The sequence below is a fragment of the Anoplopoma fimbria genome, chromosome 7 (genome assembly GCF_027596085.1).
Source record: "Anoplopoma fimbria isolate UVic2021 breed Golden Eagle Sablefish chromosome 7, Afim_UVic_2022, whole genome shotgun sequence".
Taxonomy (NCBI): Eukaryota; Metazoa; Chordata; class Actinopteri; order Perciformes; family Anoplopomatidae; genus Anoplopoma; species Anoplopoma fimbria.
Genome location: NC_072455.1, coordinates 17,487,188 through 17,502,892, shown reverse-complemented (window position 1 = coordinate 17,502,892; position 15,705 = coordinate 17,487,188). Strand labels below are relative to the sequence as shown.

General features: G+C 37.6%; 1 protein-coding gene across 2 annotated transcripts in view; it reads left to right on the top strand.

The window, feature by feature from the left end:
* The window catches only part of LOC129093562 (receptor-type tyrosine-protein phosphatase delta-like), a 127,897-nt gene extending 124,201 nt beyond the window's left edge, over positions 1-3,696 (top strand). For both annotated transcript variants that reach the window (XM_054601614.1, XM_054601615.1), the window contains 2 exons: positions 26-161; positions 595-3,696. In XM_054601614.1, coding sequence (XP_054457589.1) covers positions 26-161; positions 595-663 — 205 coding nt within the window. In that variant the 3' untranslated portion in view covers positions 664-3,696. The remainder of the gene's footprint in view (positions 1-25; positions 162-594) is intronic.
* The last annotated feature ends 12,009 nt before the right edge of the window (positions 3,697-15,705 follow it).

The following is a 15,705-nucleotide window of genomic DNA, read 5'->3' as shown; positions in this document are numbered from 1 at the left end:
GACATTTCTGCCTTCTCTCGCACAGCGCGGGTGTTGGTAGAACTGGAGTTTTCATCACCCTCAGCATCGTCTTGGAACGAATGAGATACGAGGGCGTAGTAGATATCTTTCAGACAGTGAAAATGTTACGAACACAGAGACCAGCTATGGTGCAGACAGAGGTGAGGTGTTTTTTCTTTTCCCACTAAAATTACAAAGAAAACCTAACTCACAACTGTAATGAGGTAGTAATGTAACTAGTTAAGGCTTTGTGACACTGTAGATAACACATGGAATCAGTTATTGTGTTACCTTTTTGATAATTGCCAATAAAAAGAGCTGGTGAGATTTCGAGTATGCCTTGAACTTAAATGATTAACTAAAGCAATCCTTGGTTAAAGACCATAATTGATTCAGTAATTGAACCAGTATAGAGTAGTCTGGTTTGGTCTCCACTGCAAATGTATCTCATCAATATTATACTAACCACTTTGTAATACATAAAAAAAAAAAATGTCATGGTAGAAGTGCAATGTACTAAAGATTGTACAGAAGATTTCAAAGATCTCTATGAGAGAGGTGTGTGAGCTGAAGTCTTCTCTTCTTTGTTTCCAGGATCAATACCAGTTCTGCTACAGAGCTGGCTTGGAGTACCTGGGAAGCTTTGATCACTATGCAACGTAAAAGACCCAGTATTGGAAGAAAAAAGCAGAGGGCCCTTTGGAAAGAAAACCCAGTGAGCCTCTCTTCTGAGCCATAAATTCCTGCTTGAGAAAGTACTCCTTAACTCCTTGCTAACAACTCATTAAGTGTTGGATGTGTGACATGACTTGTCAAAAAATGAAAAAGATGATTCCAGGAGGACCAAGTATTTCCTAACCCCAATAAAAACCTCGCCTTGATACAGAGTGAGGGAATCCTGACTGTTGAAGCATCGTATGGAATTATCTTTTCTTTTGCTTCAAGGATTCATTTTTGGGGCTCATAAAACTGAATGAAACCAACACAACAAAAATATAAATGAACAATAATGACATCGCCAGAAATGCATCAGTGATTATGAACCATTACGAGAGACATTGGAGGCACACAGAATTGCGGGGGGGGGAGAAAAAACTTGATGCACATTGTAAAGAAAAAAAAAATCTGTTTCACAATCAAGTACACACAGACAAACCATTGCAAAAGAAGACAACACTTGTTCCACAACAGCAGGACAGACAAAGTAATAATGAATAAATACCCCTTTTCCTGTCACAATGTTCATCATCTAAATTTTGGGAGAGGGTAGAGCTCAAATGATCTATGAAATAAATACAAATTATTGATTTAGTTTTTTAGTACTTTATGATACAGCTGATGTGCTTTTTTTGAAATGTGTGAATTTCCTTTTTTTACACAAATTTATTGCTTGGAAAAAAGTGATAAAATGTATTTACGTAAATGTTATTTTTTTTTTTTTTTTAAAGCTGTAGAACTGTTCTGACATATGTGCTTTTTAGCAGAGAACCCCTTTGCTTTTTTTTTAAAACATTTAGTTTATATTTGTTTCCCTCATTTTGCTGCACTTAGTGCACAGAACAGAATTCACACTACCAAAATGTAATTTGTTCAAGTTATTTTTTAATCTTTATTTTGTTTTTTGTCCACGATCACAGACATGGTAATCAATTACTCCCATAAGAATAACTGGGGCTTTGTGGAATCAACAGGGATGAGCAAAGTATAAAGTTGCTGCTACCGATTATCTTAGTTCTTCCATGTTAGAAGGATGATAAGAGAACCTGATGAATTGGATAAGATATATGAATATATAAATGTATGGTACAGATTGTCAAATATATGTGATAAATATATTAAAGCATAAATATAAAATTCTAAATATATATACATAATATATGACTAAAATTATATGAAAGACGGACTGTTTTATGAAAGCTTCCAGATTGAGAGTTGTGTGCTATGGGGGAAATGAAATGAGATATTTCACTGGAATGCACATCAGTAGGACACAATTGTATTCTGATTCAGTGCATCTTTTCTTGTGCAATAAATATTTGTGTGTTTTTAGATAGGGATATATGTGGATATGACATTCACTCGTGACATTGCTGTTTCACCCGCAAGTGAGGTGTGGGAGTGGGAACGGGAATGTCGGGTGACAGTCAAAGGATCACTGGTGCATTTTTTTCCCAGCTCTCATTAAGTCTGTAACTAGTGGCAGAGGGGTCACACGGACACAGTCACCGCTCCACACAATAGGGCAAGGTACAAAGACATCACTTTGTTGTGGTTCTATAAAGCATTCAATGGTAATAACTTTCTTTTTTTTTTTTCATTTTGCATTTAGAGTGCCTTATATTTATGCCTGTTTTTATAATGTTTCATTTAACGTATTAATGTATCCTTTGAGTAATCTAGGCATTTAGTATAACTGTAACCATATTGTTTATTTACATTTAGTATTCATTGTCACATAATGAAATTATATATGCAAATACGAACATTTTAAAGCTCATTTTTTTCATTTTCGGTGGCCTTATTGTGGCTGAGTGAATTAGAATAAAACTCTATACATCAATGACCTCTACAGAAAACAGTCAAGGATATACAATAGTTACAGAACACTGCAGACATAGAGACAGGAATGATAATGCAGAATATTGTTTTCAGAACTAAACTGAATAAAGGCCCATCATAATGGCAATAAGCTTTTTGTCTAACATTTTAAGACAGCAATTATCCTATTTTAAATCGTCAAACTAAAAATTGATTGGGTTAAAAAGAATGCCTGATGCACAAGTCATCATCGCAGGGTTTTTTCTTCATGCCTTAGGTTTGAATTCCGGCCTTCATGTGTGTCACTTCTACACAACAGAGAGTGGATCGAGAAACACAATCTGCAACAAACCGTTCTGTTATCCTGACAATCCTAAACGGTGTGTCATGTTCCTTTTTTTATGGCATTACAGTTAGAGACTGGGGTTTAGTTTGGTTATGTTTCCGTCTTCATGTTGAGCAGCATCGTTTACTTCTCCATACCCTCCTGATAGCTTTGTGGATGTGCATTCCAGGTGCTTTCTTTCCCTTGTAAACTCAAGCAGCTATGTGTTTGATTTTTGTCAACTGCTTAACTGATTACTTTTGTCAACATTTTGAGATATAAAAGTGCTATTATTTAACTTCATGGTGGCTAATGTTATATTATGTTCAAGTCTCAGATGTTTATTTACTCATCTCAGTTTTTCCTTTACATGTTTTTTTTTATTAATTTTACATATGCAGGGTGATACATTGCAGAATGGCCAAAGCTGGCCTGGTAGGAAGATTTGCACTTTCTCTATCTTTGTACTATGCACTGCCCTATTGATTCTAAACCCAACAATATATTACTTGAACCCATCTATAAAAAGAAAATCTCCTTCAACGTTCACTTTGTGTGTATGTAAATAACACAAAAAAGGTATCAACTCTTGAAAAAGACAAAAAAAAAAAAGTTTGTGGCGAAAAAGAGCATCCATTCTGATGCCATGGTTACTCCAGCAGATGACTTCAGAAAAATCTGTCCCCCAACCATCTGTTCTTGTGGCTTTGCCATTCAAGCTTGGAGTGTCATTAACAGAAATAAACGTTGTGTTCTCTGCTCTCTCTATCTATCTCTCGTCTGGATGCATAGACTGAAAATTAAATAATGAAATTGTAAAAAAAAAAAAAAAATGGCTTGTTCAAAAGATCATACAATTACCTCTGATTAGTTGTAAGCGTAAACTGTTTCTTTTTCTGAATGAAAGGAGTGCTTTTTATTTTCTTACTTAGGTTACAATGGTGGCGAAAGAAGTCTGTATGAAAATCAGTTCTTTGCTGACACAAGTTCCATTTGTTATAAATTAATTCTATTAAAAAATGTCAGTGTTATGCATCAGCGTTTCACTTGTTTCCCTCCGCCTCACTTTGACTTGAAAAGACTGATGGAGCTATTTTACCCCCTACTGGTCTGGGTCCAACACATTATCCACAGTTCTCTCATGAAAGGGGAAATTGAGCCTCACCACATTTTAACAGATTTCCATCGCTCTGTTTTTTCTGTCACTGATGTCAGCTACAATGAATCATCAGGGGAACCTTTGACAGATGTGCAATGTTTTCGAAGCTGCCTGCCTTGTTTTTACCACAAATTTTGTTCACCATACCAACGGAGTGGTGTAGTATTGTAACTCAGAATTAAAACCACATTGCATAACATCCAGTGCCATTGCACTACGTAAACACTGTTCTTTTTTTTTTTCTTTTGCTGCTTTTCATCTGTTTTGTACATACTTAAATCGTTAGCAACACAAAAATGACACCCGTAAAACCCGCAACCACAAGTTAGGCAACAATAAATAGTTGATCTAAATTCATATCAACCATTAATTGACAATCAAACATTATCACTGCACTGGAAAAAATACAACCAACAGAGTGTTATATATTAAGATATAAATATATATAGAACACTGTATTTTTACATAAATATAAATACATTCAAATTTAAAGCACCGTTACCAAATCCACAGATTTATTTACAAACGACCCACTAAAAGGTAAAATCTACACAGAAGGCGTTTCAGCAATACTTGAATGACTGGTAACAATTGTGCTTATTTCCCAACATTGTTACTTATACAGCCAGAACCATTAGTTAACATCGCAATATATTAACGAGGGCATTACTTTGAGCATAATTGCACATTATATATATATTATATATATATATATATATATATATATATATATATATATATATATATATATATATATATATATATATATATATATGTGTGTGTCAATCACCCAAAAACGATCTGCACGTATACTAAAAACATTTATTTCACTGTGCTTTCCAAAAGGTACACATTAAAAGTCAAGGCGCTGGAATATAGCCAGGGGCTAAACACTTTGAAATATTAATATTACATTATCTATGATGATATATTCATAATCATTCGTTTTTGGAGGTTACTGCAGAGGCCAACTAGGTCATGAATTAACGTAAAACATTATGTCACTACTACAATTTATTCACAATCTAGCTACACGTTACTAAAACCAACAATAGCACATGCTACATTATTGTCAACAACTCAAACCTACAGAATTCTAACATAGTGCCAATAACCAGGACAAGGAATAAATAAATACATAAATAAACCATTTAAGAACAATATTAAACTTCAGAAGGCAGTGACTGCTTGCCATTCAGCAGCCAATTTTAAAATATCGTCCCACATGAAAACAAAAGAAAGTTGCTCTCTGGTATGACACTAAGCTTGGTAAACATTATTCCTGAGTCCACCCTGGGAAGTTTTGATTTGGAACAATCTGCACAATATATTCGTCCAAAATGGCAGATCATAGAAGCTTTAAAATGATACAAATATCAATAAGTAGAAACTGGGATATTGGTTTTGAGAGCTGTTTGTTATTTGTGTTTGTTTTTCAAAAACACACCGCAACTAAATTATTGCATCTGCCAGAAGCAAAGTGCCTTTGAAAAGCTAATATAGCCGTACATGTTTAGAATATGATTAACCACACCATGAGAACTCCAAGACTTCCGACGCCAACATGGAAACTGGAATAGACAGATTGCTCTAAATGAAAAGTATCATATTACCATGCATAAAGTATTGCATATGACATGTAGGACATTTTTCACAGATTACAGCATGGCAAGAGCAATTATTGCTTCATCTTGTTCCTGACAATTTGATGGAAATTGGCCAAAATGATATTCTAAATTTCTTGAGCAATCAAGCCAATGCAGATGTCTGCTTCACAAAATACGGAACTACTAATGTGGTCAGCTTTTATTTTTCACCAGAGACGGCACTTCAGATGTGTCAAGCAGATGTTCTGTCTTCGTCTCTCAGCGTTTTTTGCAGAAATATGAAACCAACCAGCTAGTCATAATACTGCGCACAAGTCATTTCTCATGTATCCCTTCTCCCCCTTTAGAAAACGACAGCTTGCCTCACCCCCTCCTGTGCTTTATTTTCCACGTGCTAAATTTGATGAAACATGTCCAAATGAAGGCTAGGGAGCAGTGCTGCTTTGTGAGGGGGATTCAATAATTAGGTATTTATTGTATTCTCATAGTTTTTAAAGAAGAAAGGCTTCTGCACCAGATTCTACTGCAGCCAAAATAATTACATAGCTGTGCATTTCAAGAAATCAATTATATTGGCAGGTTACCTTGATCAAAAGTTGTATTGCTCCATTCCTGTGTTGACCAACAATCATCTTTTACCACCTCACCAATTTCAAGTGGTGTCATTTTCACTAAAGGATTATCTTATCTTATCTTAAGATACTGTTGGCAGTGATGCTCCATATGCATCCATGTTCATTTTAACATTGCTTTGAATATATTCATTGTATGTAATGGTACAGGTGCACATTGCATGCAAAAAAAAAAATATATATATATATAGTATCAAAAGATACCTATGATGATCAAATTTTAAATCATGGAACCTTTTCATTAAACAAAAACCTCGGTCTGTAGGGGGGGAATCTCATGATGCGATTCTTGATTTACATGATTTGATACAGAATTGATTCTCCAATAAATAAATAGAAAGCTCTCTTTAGTCCACTCAGCTGCAATAATGAATATTAAATACAGTAAAGCTAACCGATGATGGTCACAGTCTTACCCCACCAGAAGAACTCCATCAAAGAACTCCAATAATTTGGAATTAAATGACTTTGCCCGTATGAGAATATTGAAATAAAAGTAAATTATATTGACCAGCTCCACTAGCTGAATGTTTTTGGTTGAAAATTAATTTGATGAACTACAGAAAGGAAAAGAAAATGCTTTCGGATGAAATATTTTTAGTAAGATTATATTTTTTTTTTTAATTGAAATTGCCTGCATATTAACAAAACATTTCACTTCCATCTTGCAAAGACAAATTGGTCATCTTCTTTGAGGCGAAAATACAAGATAAGTCTAGTGTATCTGTGCTGTATACTGAGTGGGTGCTGAACTGTACCCTCACAGCTTATTTCTGCCTTTTCTTTCCTACAACAAAACTTTATTAAAAAAGAAAAGAAAAGGAAAACAAGTTTTGGAATCTGAATTGAGAATCATGATTCCATTTTTGTTCACCCACCGCTACTCATTTTTGTTCCTGAATTGTTGCCAAGCATTATGTCATTCATAACCTCCTCGTTATGACATCTCCAACAAATGTTGTGAAATGTTACCTTATTTACAATGCTTTTCTACAGCATTTTTAAAATACCTTCAGCAACAACTCAGAAAGAACTACAATGAAAATAAAGCAACACAGCTCACCCTTATGACCTCTACTTTGAACTGATAGTCAAATGATTTCCTCACAATGACAACCTGAGCAGCCCCGATACAATAACCATACCTTGGCTTAGGGTATCGGCTGATACCAAGTACCAATCCGATCCAAGTGTTTAAATAAAAAGCTGCATCCCTCACTGTGTGGAAGTGACTGGACTCATTATTCTATGTATATAAGGCAACTTCAGGCTTTTATAAAACAAAATGTTACAAATAAATACATAGACATAAATGTATCAAATGCTTATTCATCATTAAAACAACAGATTGTATAACAATAACTTGGTCAAATAGAACTGAGTAAAATTGCCCCATTGTCACGATATATATCTGATCCGGCTATCTGGGTCCGTATCGGGCCGATGTCGGTATTGTTAACAGTATCGGTGAAACCCTAGCAGTGAATTCATTTTCTAGTTAAAGGCAGAGCTCACATCTTCACCCATTCATGTCACAGCTGGCGTCAAGCAAAGCTAATATTAAACTTGAGCTAAGCAGCTGAATAAACAGAATTTTCACTTTCTTGATTCCTGGCTTAAGTGGACTAAAGGCACAATGTAGAACAAGTGAGGGATCTCTGTGCTGCAAACTTAATGGACAGCTATGGGTCCGCAAGCAGCGCATCCAAGGGGCCTTTTGCCGGCAGAATAGTGAAGGCTGCTGTGCAGCGGAGAGACAGATACTATGCCCTGCAGCAGGCTGATGATGAAGATCCATATGGGGATCCTCAATTGAGTGGGCTCCCGGTTCAACGATGAAGAACCCAGATCAGAGCTGACACTGCAGCCAACGCTACATTGACTTTGTCTGCACATCACATTAGAGCTACTTCAGAAGCAAAATGAGGGTTTGACCTTTAATGACAACTGCAATGGAAGGAAAGGAAGACAAACACAAAATAATGGTAAAAGAACGCAGTTATCAGTGTGATTATACATTACTGTTTGTGCTTGAATTGCCCGTTATTCCTAGCTAGCATTGTGAAAATAGTTCTTTAACTGTGTAACCAAGTACAGCATTAGAGAGAGAAATTAGGAAGGTAATAATTGCTACAAACGAAGGGGTATAGTGTAAAGACGACTTGAGCAAAAAGCTCGACTGGAGAAATGACAAAGATAGTAAAAGAAGAATAGAGAGGAATCCAGCATGAGCCAACAAATGCCGCAGTGTAAAAAACCTCTGAAGGTTAATTTCTCCCGCTCAGCATCTTGCCAATATCCCTGTGATCAGAACCTCTGTAGGCCAGCCATCTGCTTCCCTTTCTCTCTCTGCCTCTGCACTCCTCAATTCTAGTTGGCTTCATCTGGGAGTGGACATGCATCAGGGCGCTTTTAGGAACTAATCTCTGAATGTGGATGTGAGGGGGGGAAAAGCATTTTGGCATTCGATCTCTTGTTTGTAGTTAGCCAGTTTGCTGCTGAAGATGAACACATAGTCAATTTATTTATTTAGCAATTATTTTAATAGTAATACCAGATTATTATATATAGTACATCTCCCTGTGAGAGTACAGCTAAAAAATGTACTCAAGTTACATCTATGGCTGGAACTAAGGACTCTTTCCATTATTGATTATCTACTAATTGTTTTCTCAAGTGATTAATTGTTCAGTCAAATGTCAATAAATAGCCCCACAAGATGCCAGAGCACATGGCGACGTCTTGAAATGTCTTGTTTCGTCTTATCACTAGTCCAAAACACATATTCAGTTCACTCTCATAAAAGACTAGGAAAACCAGAAAATATTCACATTTAAGGACCTGTGAAAACAACTTCATATTAAAATAGCTTCTGATTAATTTTAAGTTGAGTGATGGAGCCAATGTTACTTAAAAACACCTCAAAGTGCTCAAACACAGGAACTAAGTGATCCAAGACTACAGAAAAAAAGTATCCACTCCCTCGGAATTTATTGAATGCTTTTCTTCTAGAAATTAAACTGTACGTAAATCAAGTTCCTTAAACATTGAGCTGAGGTTTAGGTCAACTCCTTGATTGACCTAAAAACACACCACTGGCATCCCCAGTGACCTTATATACCTGACTGACAACAAAATAAATATATACAATATATAGGCTCATTGAAACCAATAGGAAGTTCACAGCACACATCAATTATCCTGTCAAGACTGAAAAAGGAGAACAGGAAATATAATTTACAAACTCCCCGAGTTTGTTGCAACCAAAAGCAATAATACACCTTTAGTTCGGTGCTCAGCTGCAATCTTTTCATACACTGCCACCTCACCGAGGGGCTAAGTACTAAGGGTATATTTTTTGTGATCTCAAAGGACACAGTGTCAATTATTCTGGGTATGGCTCTGTGGAGGACTTCATTTCCTAATCAAAAAAAAATGGCCAGGGCAGCAGAAAGTGAAAGGAGCTAAGCCCCAAATATTCCTTTGAGACAGCAGGGGGAGTTTGGGCCACAAACAAATCCATTACAACACGGAAAATGGGACGCATCAGCACTCTTGGCCCATTTGAATGTTTCTAGCCCCGTGACCACCCCTGCATAGGATTCCTCCATTTTAGACGTAGGGCCTGATAGCAAGAGTTTCTCTCTTTTTTTTTTACTCTCTCGCACACCGCCCTGCAGTCAATCTTACATAATACATTCTGATGATAAAACTCTTCCGTGTATGGCAGCTCCGCTAACTGAAAGTGGCTGTGACTAACTCAGTGTAATGGGAAAATTCAACTTCCTGCATATAATGGGAAAAACGTGGAGCAAGTGGAAGTTCAAATTTTAATGCAATGCTGTAGCCTAATGTGGTCTTAAGCAATTCATGGATCGGTTGGAGGTGGTGATGGGGATGCAATTAAAATGAGCTGTCCTGAAATTAAATGCCCCCCCCTTTTTTTTTTTTTCCTTCACCAGCTGGTAGTCATTTCACTGTCAGGGTGTATATAATTTCAGCTGATAGTGGAAACAGTTCTGCTCTAAGGCACCATTTTTTTGCCATGGCAAGAGTGCTTTTAGGGGGCTCCTCGTACTCAACAAGGCTTTCATATCGTCCATCTTAGTTCTGAAGTCTTGTTCTAAATGGTTTGTCTTTCAAAATTAGACCTGGGATAATATAAAGCTGTCATGTTGTACAGAGGTTTAGAGAGTCAGGCAATGATACACTCAACCACAGAAGCAAAGAAAAAGGCACCCATTTTGAAAATCATGGGGAATAATTTAGAACTGTCAGGTCTATTATCCTGCAGCTTCAAGACACAATTTCAGTTTCATGCCTTTCCTCATTATTGAAGAATGAATTTACTGATACTTTTCACACTCAACCTATTCATTCTCAATTCTGAGCACTCTGAATAGTGGACAAAATAGTTCATTTAAGGCACTGCTTCAAGAGGACTACTGAGTCAACCTTTCATCCTCTGTAAATGCTATGAACGTTGTAATAGCTCTTTTGCCCTACTCCAGGGAGGTTGTTAAAGCACATCCACTATTGAAGGCCAAGGCTAAGAGTCGCCGGCCTTTAGCGCAGTCGGTGTCAGATTCCATTTTCTGCGCTAGGCAGGAACTCTCACCTGAAGCTACTGAAGCGCAGAAATTGTTGTCATTTAAAAAAAACATTTAGTGCCATCTCTATCTGATAGCCCATGGTTTATGTTGGGGGTGATCAATGTATTGTGACATCAAAAGTGGTAACTCATTAAAGGGAATGCTAATGAGTGTGAGGAACCCTGCAGGATTTTGTGGTTGGCACAAGTCGAGCCAGTAGGCAATTTGAGTCCAGTTTGTTAAATGAGACCATGTGGCAGATGGAGAATGGAATTAGACTGAAAAGATAAAGTCTTCTCACTGATACCACACCATTGACAGAAACTAGGATAAGCTACAAGCAGACTGCCAAACACTTCCAATCAAACAATCAATGCAGTATAGTAATACTAAAAAGGCTTAAAACTGTTACCTTGAAATGAGCTTTTCTTTCCCTCATGTCATACATTAAAATAGGGCTGAACCAATTCCCCCGAGAGCAAGTAAAGCAGAAAAGAGGGGATGGTTGACTGCTACAGCTCAGGGCCATACAAGAGCATTTAACTAGCAGAGATTAACTACTGTATTCCCACTGGTGGCCTAGATGTCCTAGTGTACTGCCTCAGGGAAGAGAGATACCAGAGAGGGAACGGGTGGAGGGAGTAGAAGAAAAGGGAGGTGGGGGTGGAGTGTCCATGTAGTGCTGACAGCTTCAGTCACTTGAGAGCACAGAGTGACAGCTAATACAAAACAAAACCAAAAAATCCTCCACACCTACATTGTGTTTAGCATTTGAGTAGCACTGTAAGGTTATGCTGGGTAGCAACCGCGTTTTTCTGCTTTGTATATTGAGGATATTCAAATAAAAATGGTGGAATACAGTGACTGAACCCTCCAGCTTGTCTCGCCTTCTATTTTTAACCGCAAACATACAAAAAAAAAAAAAAAAAAAAAAAAAAAGATGCCATAGCAGCTGTGTTTGCAACTCAATTTATTCCCTCCTGAAAACTGTCTCTCACTTCCCCTCGGTCTTGATGCGCCATACCTAGACATGGCAGCAATCCTTCTAACTCAGATGGACACATTGGTGGAACTTCCTGCAACTGCTCCTGATCCATCTGTGACATTTTCCCAGGCCATTGCTTGTTAGCATTCATAACATCACAGCCATACCCGCTGGCATTCATGTTATAAATACTGTATGTTATATATTACATTCAGATGCCAAGGTGAGACTAATGCCTTTAGGTTACAGTGTCATGCAATCGTCAGTCATCCAGTCAAAAGTCCCACTCCCCAACTTTAACTTTACATTATGTCTATAAAATAGCTCCGGTTTCAAGAAATATAATGATACATATCGCAAGGACATCCTTCAAAAATTCCTGTGCCTCTCAATACCACACCTTTCACATACAATTGCAATTGAAATGAAACTGCAGTTTAAGTACAAATCGATAAGCGAATGACATTATCATCTACTGGTGTGGTAGTTGGTCAAATTTTCAAGTTAAGAGCCTTGGTAATTGGGACCATATTGTCCTCACAGTCCTTTTTTCAAGTGCCTTCAAGCAACTGAAACAATTAACACCCCCAACCAGGACAGTGGACGGCTCTGTAGGAACACCACAGAGTTTATTATATCAACAGCTTGCACTGAAGGCTTCCGCCATGTCTTCTATGAGCCTGTGGAATATATAAAAGCGGGAAACACACAGCAGGGCTATTTTGTCTTTTTTTGGCCTCCCTTGACCGCCCACCATTTTCCCTTCCTGCCTCCCCCTCTGTCGTTCTCTCTCTGCTTCCTTGCATCTCTCCTCTATGTTTCTGCCTGGAAGTGGAACCGATCGTTCTGGCTTCCTCCAATGCCGAAAAAGCTCCTCTACTTGTGATGCAGAGCGGACGATAAAGCACAGGAATATGGCACGACTCCAGCAACGTTGGCTCAGAGAGAAGGAGTGCAGCATTTTGTATGCAGGCAGGATTAGCCTAATTGAAGTGTCAGCCTGAGAAAATTGTGGATGCGTGTGGGTTAATGTCTGGGTATAGCAGAAGCTTCACTCATCTCTGCGATGATGAGGAATTTGCAGGCCTCATTTGATTGTGTATGCGTGTGTGTATGCGTGTGTACATGTCTCTGTGTGTGAAGACCCCATCCCATGGTGATGTTGATTGTAAAACCTACCATCTAGTGTATTTATGATGCTGAGACAGCAAGGTGGAGGCTGGTGGCCACAGAATTACTTAACACCATTGGGCCATTACATTAACAATTCACATTAAAAACAGCAGCAGTCTTGATTAATTCAATCTATGTGCAAACTTGCAAACTGATGAACACAAACCTTAGCCTTTTCTAGAGCTTCCTTAAAGTGGTGTGAGTTTTGTACAGCAACTGCACAGCTCCCACATTTGTTGTTCTCTCCCTCTTTCTGCTTCTATCAGTGTAATCGTCAATGTAATTGAAATGTGTCAGTGTGACAGCAGTAACCGAGAATTAACGCTGAACCTACGAGAGAGAAATAAAACAATACAGGCCTCACAGCAGCACCGTTTCCCCGTTCTAAGTATACACAAGAGCTATTATTGCCTTGTCAAGGCATGGCACCAAAATGACTACCTTAAACAGGTCTCACTCTCCATGTGCACAGCGTATCCAGCGGAGATGATGTTGAAGGCTTTAGTGCTTTCATTATACTTTTAGAAGTAAGGATCAGAGTTAGTACTATCCTGAACAGCATGACAGCATTTCACACTACACTTAGCTTTCATTTTTCCTGGTAAACAACTGAGTTCAGTCTAAAACCCACAAGTGGCACCTATCTGTGGTTGGAACTGAATAGGAACCTTTTCTGCTTTATCATCACAGTTAACTGTATTTTGTAACAAAGGAGATAAATTCCCATCAATATGCCAGTTTAAAACAGAGCCCCCCACCAGAGGTACTTGAGTTCTAAATGTAATTCATCTTGCCTTGTTTCTCTAAAATAAAAAATAAAAAACGTGCACTGTTTAAACAGCTCTAATAGCCATTTGCTGTGTCATTCAATTTAATGGCACCCTTTGGAAATTTAAACAGCAAGAGATCATTTTAATTAGCTCTTGCCTGTCATGTGAACACGTTTTACAAGGTGAAAGTTTTAGCTGGTGACGGCTCATGTCATGGGCTGATATGTCTGTCAGTGGAAAATGTCTGTAATAGTGCCTTTTAGCTGGCCAACTTGGTTGTGGTTGGTTGTGTGTGCTGTCTGGTGCCAGTAGCCATGATTCCATTTACCTATTTATATGCACATTGAAGTATTGAATTAGAAAAGTTGTATGCAAATTGCAAAAAAATATCAATAAAACATCTTCAACTGCACAAAAAAGGTTGTATGCTTGCTTGAGGGGGTTTTCCTTTTGTTGAAAAAGAGATGATGCACTAAATGGATTATGCAAACGCCTTTCTCTGATAAGTTCTGATGTAGGGAACATTTAGCTCACATGACTGATCAGCTGTTTCTGCTTTTGATGACACCATGAAGAAACACCAACCTGTGATATTGTAATAATCTTACTAGTAACTTCTAGTACTTCTCTGTTAGGCAGTTATTACCTCGCCAGGTAGTCTGTAAAAAGTATAAAATGTGAATTTACATGTACAAATGATAAGTTTAATTCCCGAAAGTTATTAATCTGTGTGCTTAAACTAACAAAATGTGTATCATTGAATCAGTATTTCTCAAAATATTTTATACAACATACATTTCTGAGAAGTCAGACACACAATCTTATCTTGTATGTAAAGTATAGCCAGGTACAGTATCTCGGTACAACCCAAGTTGACAACTCTAAAGAATTATTTTGCTTGTTAGGATCGAGCATGGACAAATTAGAAATGATATTACACTGATTGCCAGCTGAGCAATAGCAACATGTCACTTGACACTTATTTAGGTGACTGAATGCCATCAACAGCCACAGCAATGTTAGTGCCAGGACAAGATATTGTGTGAAGTAATGTCGGCCACATTGACAAGTGCAGTTATCCTACACCGAAGAAGAAGAAGAAGAAGACCATCCCTATACCATATAGTACTTCTTAAGCTACGTGCTTGTATGTGGCAAGACGATAAAACCTATGCAGGAAGAAAAAGATATCGTTGCCTACTACTATGTATAGCATTCAATACATAGTCTTGTTATTTATTTATGCGATATACCAATAATTTTGTCATGATTTATTCTAATTAACCAATCAAACAGTAGTTACATTGAAACTATCACGAACAACATATTTAACAGGTCGCAGCATGCGTTGTGTTGACAGTCGGACACATTTTGTAGTAGTTGTTTGATTACTACACAGCAAATGCCCATTCCAAAGAATCCTCTTTAGTTTGTATAAACTAAGTAAAGGTATGATGTCATTCAATATAGGATGGATTTTTCTTGATGAAGTCAATTACCTTAATGTGCATGAGATGGGATTGGTGGCTTTGCCTGTGTCCACTATGGGGTTGCCCAACTGGAGGACCACCTTTCAGTTTAATATTGCTGAGTCATTTTGATCCTGCAGATGAGGTCATTCTTAAATGCTGTTGTAGTGATACGGCACCATTAGTGATATAACTGAAAGGTGCCGCTGTCAAGGTAAAGACCTCTGTCAGCCCTTCTGCACCTCATGCCAGCACTCCAACTGTCAACTCAGACTCATGAATATAAACCTGTAATACAGTATTCTAGGGACACAAGTACAGGGAGCTAAATGGCTATTAGTCATAAAATAAATAACTCGTTATTTTACTGATTTTTAAAATGAGAAATTTGTTGAACATAAAATAAAAACATGCATCACAGATGCTGTTGTCCTGCATTCACAAACCAACTGATT